The sequence below is a fragment of the Dipodomys merriami genome, unplaced genomic scaffold (assembly GCF_024711535.1).
Source record: "Dipodomys merriami isolate MVZ:Mamm:240054 unplaced genomic scaffold, mDipMer1.0.p SCAF_28, whole genome shotgun sequence".
NCBI lineage: Eukaryota > Metazoa > Chordata > Mammalia > Rodentia > Heteromyidae > Dipodomys > Dipodomys merriami.
In genome coordinates, this window is record NW_027204270.1 from 16,462,527 (window position 1) to 16,470,807 (window position 8,281).

An 8,281-nucleotide genomic window follows, 5' to 3' on the forward strand; every position below is an offset into this window, starting at 1 on the left:
ACAGGCTAGGGATGTAGCTCATTGGTACAGTGCTTGCCTAAGGATCTGAGTCCCATCTCCAGCATCAAAATAAGCAAAATTGAGATAAATAATAAAATACAGGTGTGCGCAGCTAGCTCATGCCAACAATCCTAGCAACTCAGGAGGCTAAGCTCTGAGGATCACAGTTCGAAGCCAGACAGGGCAGGAAAGTCAGAGACACCCCTATGTCCAATCAACCGATAAAAAGGCGGAAGTGGAGCTGTGGCTGAAATGGTAGAACGCCAGTCTTGAGTGAAAAAGCTCAGGGACGGTGCCCGGGCCAGAGCTCCAGCTCTCACAAAAGCCGAGCCCAGGCCCGTCCTGAAGTGGGAATGTGCTTAACACACGATTCTACTCCCCAATTCTACCCAACCTCAGACAACGACAACCCGAGAACCCGGGGCGGGGGGGATGACTGCAAGGGCCCGTGGCCCCCCACGAAGGGGAAACGGTCGTGGGACAACGGGGGGGGGTGTCGCGAAGCCCCTCGGGGCACCCCACCCGCGGGGACCCACCTCCCCTAAGGCCGCAGCGACGCGCCCGTCACCCTGGTAACCCTGACTTCCGGTTCCTGCAACGTCATCCCCGGGCGTCCGGCTTGGGGCTTCCGGGAAGGCGGGTCCTGCTGGAGAGAGGCGAGGGTCGCGGGTCGCGGGTCGCGGGCCTCTGCGCGGCGTCACGGCCTGCCGTCGCGGCTCGGCGCTGCCATGGAGAGCGGGGGGCGGCCCTCCCTGGGCCAGTTCATCCTCTTGGGCACCAGCTCTGTCGTCACCGCCGTTCTGTACTCCGTGTACCGGCAGAAGGCCCAGGTCGCCCAACAGCTCAAGGTCAGTGCTGGAGCCCGCCCGGCCACCGCCAACTCCTCTGGGCCCTCGGTGCTGGAGAGCCCGCCGGTCGCCGGGGCCGCCCGGCAGTCGGAGCCCGCTCGGTCCCACAGGAAGCCCCGAGCGGCGGGATCGCTCTCACGACCCACCGGGACCCCGTGGCCACTTCCTCGCGAGTTCTCCAACCCCTGCTGCGCCGTGGGTACAACCGACACAGATCTTCTCCTCATGGAGATTCCATTCCAATACCTCGAGACAAACCACACGTTACTTTGGTGATCACAAAACAGGGAAAACTGGTTCAGCCACTCAGTTTAGAACTTAAACTTCTAGCTTAAAACATTTCATCTATGGGCTGGGAAGGGGGCTCAGTGGTAGAGCGCTTGCCTTGCATGCCTGAGGCCCTGGGTTCGATTCCTCAGCACCACGTAAGCAAAAAGAAAAAAAAAGCCGGAAGTGGCGCTGTGGCTCAAGTGGTAGAGCGCTAGCCTTGAGCTGAGGGACAGCACCCAAGCCCAGAGTTCAGGCTCCACGACCGGACCCAGAAAAAAAAAAAAATTCATCTACTGCAGTAAATGCATTGTACTATGACGTCATGTAAACGACTTAAAGTGTGCTTTTTCACTCATCCTTAAAAACCAATGTAATTTGCGCGTGAGATTTCTCATCCAGTTAGTAAGAAAGGAATGGATTTTAATTGAAATGCCCCAAGTGGTATTTCTCATAGGATGGCAAACATGGGACCGTGTTAAAGAGAGAACCAAACTCTGGCAGAAAGCTTCAGAATGAATAGATCCATGCCATGCAAATTAAAAATTGAATGTCCTATTAAGTTACATAAGAAGGTGACGCTTGAACAAATACCTAAATGTGAACTGGAGGGGAGCACCTAATTATTTAAACTTACAATCTTTTCGATCCAAAAGTAGAACCTCCCCCTTTTCTCAGTGACCATATTACTTTTGATTATTGAATTGCCCAGAAAGTTAGAACTCTTTAGGTCTCATTCATTCTTTGGCATTATTTCTAGGTTCTTTCTCAATGTTGGGGTTCATTTTGACTAACATTTCATAACTCATCGGCCAAAGGCTTAATTTGGCATTTTATAGGAAAGGTGGGTTCCAGCCTAACATTTTTTTTAGTTATCTGATTGTTTTCAGGAAGGCCTAGACGGAAAGGTTTTTAGGGGTTTTGGAATCTGGAATAAGGCAATTGGATTTGCTCTGCAGATGGCTTCCTAGTGACATTCTAGCTGCTCTACTCACCTAATAAATCTAGTTATTCCTGAAGTGATTGGCTAAGTGTAACTGATAACTTTCCTTTCTGACTCCAGAACCAGTTTGGCTTCAGGTTGAATGCGTGTGAGATTCTTCCCCCTCATCATTTGGTCTTGAACTTAGGGCCTTGTGCTTGCTAGGCAAGTACTGTACCATTTGAGCCTCACTTCCAGCCACTTGTGATTTAGGTTAGTTTTCTGATAATGGGGGCAGGGGAGCCTAGGCAGTGAGTTAGGAAGCCTGCTGGCTGAGAACCATGGCTTGGATGTTGATAGGAATCACACCCTAAATTGCTGACATGAGCAGAATGGCTTGTGACATACAGCAAGGTCTTGCTCACTCACTGCCCCTGAAGCCCCAAGAAAATAGTCTCAGTCTGACTAGCCAAGGCCAGCCCCTGCTCTGCCCTTTGCTGGAGTTGATAACACAGCTCAGTTTTCTAGGACTGACCACCTCCACCTGCAGAGTCCAATACAAACTTGATGTCTTGGGACCCATTCTCCCCCCTGTGTATTGTTTCTATTGGAAGGTGCACGTTAGCTTTGCTTTGCATTAGCAAACTCACCCTAACCCTCATGTCAGTGCAGCAGCAACACTGGCATGTTCTGGTAAATCCTTTCATCAACCATGGGACACTGAAAGCTAAGACATTGTGTTGCATTTTTACCCATGACCACCTTTGGACTCAGTCCTACTCATGCCTTCCTCTCCTATTTATACTTCATGCCTCTCTGGTAGCAAGGATTACTAGTGCATGCCACCACAACTAGCCTGTTTGTTAGGAGAGGGTCTCTTTTTGTCTGAGTTGCCTTGAACTACAATGTTCCCCATTTCTGTCTCCTTAGTAGCTGGACTTACAGGCATGAAATCACCTTACCTGGCTTGGATGTGAGAGTCTCTGAAGTAGCAAATTTCCATGTCCTTTCTTTGGATGGTCTTCAAAGCTTTGCCAGTTAGTTCCTAAAAGAGAATGGAATAGCTAGTGGCTCACACCTGTAATACGAACCACTCAAGAGACAGACCAAGGATAATGTTTTGAAAGCCATAATGGGCATCAAAGGCCATGAGATTCTTATCTCCAAATAACCAACCCAGAGTGGGAAGTGGAGGTGTGGCTCCAGTGAGTGCCAGCCTTGAGCAAAAAAACTGAGGACAGGGGCTGGGAAGGTGGGTCAGTGGTAGAGCGCTTGCCTTGCATGCATGAGGCCCTGGGTTCCATTCCTCAGCACCACATAAGCAAAAAGAAAAAAGCCGGAAGTGGCACTGTGGCTCAAGTGGTAGAGCGCTAGCCTTGAGGTGAAGAGCTGAGGGACAGCGCCCAGGCCCAGAGTTCAGGCCCCACGAACGGACCCCCCCCCCAAAAAACAAAACAAAACAAAACAAAACTGAGGACAGTGCCCAGGCTCTGAGTTCAAGCCCCAGTATTGGCACCAAAAAAAAGAGAGACTTTTGTTTGGCATATAATCATGCACAGCCTTTTTATTTTTTTGAGGTGGGAGTCTACTTTTATTTCCTAATGCCATACTATAAAGATCAAATTCTTAGGTGTGTTTGTGCAGCTCAAAAATAAAAGGTATACTAAGGGAGGGTGGACAGTGGTCTAGGTGCAAGGCACATTTGAAGCAAGTTTTATGTCTGGTTGTATTTTCTTTGTATATTATAAACATTTATTTAAACGTGTTGCAGTCTGAAGTAAATTTCCAAATTATGCTCAACAATAATCATTAAAATGTTTGCAGTGTACAAAAAAAGAAAGAGGGGTGGGGAGAGAGAGATTGGGACTACTAATACTTTGGATTCTCTATAGAACTTTCCGAGTAGGTTTGCGTCTCAGTGTGGCAGCATGCATGGTGGTGGCATGCCTCTGTGTGCTAGCCTGCAAAGGTTGCATTCTTTGTCCACATTAGGAATCCTTTGAGAAGGTCTTTGCCCCAAGCGTTACAGTTGAAAAGTGAAACTCAAGTAAATTAAATTGCTCAAAAGTCACAATGGATATGTTGAATCAGTTCAATCCAGTTTTTCTGACCAACTTCCCTACCTTTCCACCCTTTAAAATTCTAACCAGCTATCCTTCCTGTGGTAGAGTCTTTACTAGGTGAGGGGCTCAACCTATCACTTCCTTCTCTGAGCTTGTTCCTTTTCTGTAATTGAAGCTAATAATGGCTCCTCAGCATGAAGTAGGTTTATGCATTTATAGTGCTTAGCACAGTGTCTGGACATGGTACCTCTAAGTGCTTAGTAATTTGTGTCAACGATGTATGGAGTGCTTGGTGATTGTCAGGTGCGGTTCTCAGCTTCAGGGGAGATTCTGTTCTAATACAACCAGGCAGGCTGAAAACATGATCAGCTGGTGTGCCTTGTGAGAAGGGTCTTCGTTTTGTTTTGTTTTTGCTGGTCATGGGGCCTGAACTCAGGGCTTGGGCTCTGTCCTCAGCTCTTCAGCTCAAGGCTAGCACTATTACCACTTGAGCCACAGCGCCACTTCTGGCTTTTTCTGCTTATGTGGTGCTGAGGAATTGAACCCAGGGCTTCATGCATGCAAGGCAAGCACTCTACCTCTAAGCCACATTCCCAGCCCAGGGGGTCTTATTTTTATTTATTTTTATTTTTGTTTTTGCCAGTCTTGGGGCTTGAACTGGACCTAAGCATTGTCCCTGAGCTTTCCTTTGCTTAAGGCTAGCACTCTGTCAGGTGAGCCACAGCACCACTTCCAGCTTTTTCTGTGTATGTGGTACTGAGGAATCAAACTCAGGCCTTCATGCATGCTAGGCAAGCACTCTGCCACTAAGCCTCGTTCCCAGCCCCATCATTCTTTGTTCTTTCTTTGCCCCTATAACGTGTGAGCATTCAATGACAATCTTACTTTTACCTTTTGCATGTAGGGAGCCAAGAAAATCCACTTGGGTGACGATTTGAAGAGTATTCTTTCAGAAGCTCCAGGAAAATGTGTGCCTTACGCAGTCATTGAAGGTAGGTTTGTCTAGTGGGAAATGGAGAACAGCTTCCTTCTTTCAAGTTTGGTAGAAATCAGCTTGGCTACATAAGTGCTTTCTCTGGTATAGGGCCTCAGTCCAGAGCGTATTTTGGGGTTAGAAAGGCCTGGGCTATTGCCATGTGGCTTTAGACCAAATCTTTGTAGAGCCCTGATTATTTTAGGGAGAGGTGATGGCTAAAGTAATTCCACCTTCTGGAGGGAGGGGGGAGAATGATGTCCATGGGAGGTGCTTAGCAGAGGTTCCCACACATGCCTTATGGTGATGCAAATGTTGCCGTGTTGATTACATCACCTGACAATGATTTCAGTATAATTCTTCAGACATGAAATGATGTGTCTCCACTCAGGGGCTGTGCGGTCTGTTAAAGAAACCCTGAACAGCCAGTTTGTGGAGAACTGCAAGGGGGTCATCCAGCGGCTGACACTTCAGGAGCACAAGATGGTATGGAATCGGACAACACACCTTTGGTATGTGTCCTTTCTCTACTGGTTATCAGAGTGAGAGCCTTATGCCCTGTGGAGCTCATCAGAGTCTCCCAGGTTGCTGACCAGGATTTTCAGGAAAGGAACCCAGAATCGGTGGCTTCTTAGGCACACTGGAGTATGACAACCACTGCTTTATAGATTCATAATCTCAGAGTCCGTGCATCACACTGAGCCCCTGTTGCCATCCAGTCTCAGCAGTTTTGATTGCACATACTAGTGACAGTGGCAAAGGGGAAAGGGCAAAGGTGACCCGTGATTGGGCTTCTTGCCCACTCATCAACCTGGGACTCCTTTGAGGTCTGGAGTATTGGTTATTGGGACTGCGTTCTCCACATCCAGACGGGGCCTGTCCTCTTGGTGTTTGTCATTAGCTCCCTGCAGTTTCATTCAGTCTTCTTCTTTTAGGAACGACTATTCAAAGATCATTCACCAGAGGACCAACACGGTGCCCTTTGACCTGGTGCCCCATGAGGATGATGTAGGTGTGGCTGTGCGTGTGCTGAAGCCCCTGGACTCCGTGGATCTGGGCCTCGAGACTGTGTACGAGAAGTTCCACCCCTCTGTCCAGTCCTTCACGGATGCCATTGGCCACTACATCAGTGGTGAGCGGCCCAAAGGCATCCAGGAGACAGAGGAGATGCTGAAGGTGGGGGCCACACTCACGGGGATTGGAGAGTTGGTCTTGGACAACAACTCTGTCCGCCTGCAGCCCCCCAAGCAGGGCATGCAGTACTACCTGAGCAGCCAGGACTTTGACACTCTGCGCCAGCGGCAGGAGTCGAGCGTCAGGCTCTGGAAGGTGCTGGCTCTGGTGTTTGGCTTTGCCACGTGCGCCACTCTCTTCTTCATCCTGCGGAGGCAGTACCTGCAGCGACAGGAGCGCCTGAGGCTGCAGCAGATGCAGGATGAGTTCCTGGAGCATGAGGCCCAGCTGCTGCGCCAGGCCACGCCTGAGGACAGGGAGAGTCTCAAGAGTGCCTGTGTTGTGTGTCTGAGCAGCTTCAAATCCTGTGTGTTTCTGGAGTGTGGGCATGTGTGTTCCTGTCGAGAGTGCTACCGTGCCTTGCCAGAGCCCAAAAGGTGCCCCATCTGCCGGCGAGAGATCACCCGCGTGATCCCTCTGTACAACAGCTGAGGGGCTCTCGGGCTCCTGCTACACCAGCATAGCCTCCCTGGAAAAGGTTTTCTCGTGAAGCCTTTGGTGGGCGTGGCTGTACCTCCAGGTCTGACTGAGCAGAAACTTCCAGTTCCCTCGATCAGCAGGCGGGGGAGGGCCCTATGTCTCCCAGAGCATCTGGGGAAGTCCCAGGGGTGGGCTGTGGCCTGTGACCCCTCCCCGGAACCATACGATCGTGTGTCACAAAGCACCTGTTTGTCTGAGCTTCAAAGCCAGCCACCTCTAGCTCTTCTGGGCCTTTCTGGAGACGGTGTTTGCAGCCACCCAGTGTGAAGAAAAGCCAGGCTCTGGGAGGCCTGAAGAGCCGTCTCGGGAGACTCTGCTGCTTTTCTAATGCTTCAGTCTGGGAAAGAGGACTGTGTTCAAAACTGTCAGGCTGGGCAGGTTGCCTGTGTCCCATTCCCATGGCTTGCTTCTGAAACCTGTGCTTGCATGGGTGTGGAGAGGAAGCAGGAAGATCAGCTGGCAGTCATAAAAACAAGCGGTGCCTTGAGGGCCCTGCAGAGGACATGCCTGGGCCCTGATGTGGCCCTCTAGTGCAGCGCGTGGGAGGGCCCAGGGAGATTCTGGTTTTCCCTGCCGAGGAGAAGCCAGAAGGGCCCCATAGGAAGTTAGCAAAGGATGCTGCTGTCCCGCCCTTTGCAGCTGTTCTGCCAGCTTTTACCAAGGAAAAATAGCCAGCTGAGCCCTGAGCCCTGTCTGTGGCAGTTGGCTTCCCTGGGGTGTGGTCACATGACCGCATTCCTGGTACTCTGCTCTTTACCCTCTGCTCCCTGATTTCTGCTCCCCCCACCTCCTGCCCTCGGTTCCCCTCCCACCCTCCCACAGGCTGAACCCAGAAATGCCCCAGGGCCAGCTTTCTCTCCCTCCTCACCATTCACCCGTCCTCCTCTGGGGGGAGGTAGGGTTCTCAGGGCCCGACACTGAGATGCAGTGTCAAGTGAACAGCACAGATTAAACATGCACCACGTGTTTGCCTGTTGCTTTGTGAACAGACGTTAAAGGGCTTAGCCTGGCATCTCCAGAAAGCGCCGCTTTCCTGCTGGGATGGAATGGATGCCAGGCCTGGGGCCCCATCTGTTGGCTGTGAGGTGGGCTAGGCTCCTCCAGGTGGGATGCAACCTGGTATATCTGAGACCCTGATGCCTTCCATCAGGGTGTGGTGAGCCCGAGCTGCTCCCTAACCCCGGCCCCTGGCCTTGCTATCACGGTTGTCTGGAGTGAGGCTTCAGGTTAGTGCTGGGAGAACCAGAAGGATAAGGCGTTGGGGGACATAGGGGATGCTGCTGCTCAGTGAGCACTATGAGCAACAGTCCTGCAGGCTGAGGACAGGTGAAGACATGGGTGCCCAGGGCATGGCCAGCAGCGAGCCCCAGTCCAACCTGCCTGCTGGGGGTAGCAGCAGGAAATAGACCATTCCCGGGTTCAGTGAGGGCCTGTAGCTGTGCTGGGGGAGTGGACTGCAGTGAGAATCCCACCCACATCAAGCCCCTGCCAATGA

The 8,281-nt window shown here is 51.2% G+C and overlaps 1 protein-coding gene across 1 annotated transcript; it reads left to right on the forward strand.

The window, feature by feature from the left end:
- Nucleotides 1-641: 641 nt before the first annotated feature.
- On the forward strand, nt 642-7,752 carry Mul1 (mitochondrial E3 ubiquitin protein ligase 1). The gene is made up of 4 exons (XM_070037749.1): nt 642-848; nt 5,005-5,092; nt 5,465-5,585; nt 6,009-7,752. Exons 1-4 carry the CDS (start codon nt 729-731, stop codon nt 6,736-6,738), a joined length of 1,059 nt encoding a protein of 352 aa, XP_069893850.1. The 5' UTR covers nt 642-728; the 3' UTR covers nt 6,739-7,752.
- Nucleotides 7,753-8,281: the final 529 nt, after the last annotated feature.

What these genes read in the sequence shown, in the direction of transcription:
- Mul1 (XM_070037749.1), top strand. Translation starts at nt 729, where the DNA reads ATGGAGAGCGGGGGGCGGCCCTCCCTGGGCCAGTTCATCCTCTTGGGC. An exon ending in GCCTTACGCAGTCATTGAAG is followed by an intron (nt 5,093 to 5,464) that starts GTAGGTTTGTCT and finishes GTCTCCACTCAG; the next exon opens with GGGCTGTGCGGTCTGTTAAA. An exon ending in AATCGGACAACACACCTTTG is followed by an intron (nt 5,586 to 6,008) that starts GTATGTGTCCTT and finishes TTCTTCTTTTAG; the next exon opens with GAACGACTATTCAAAGATCA.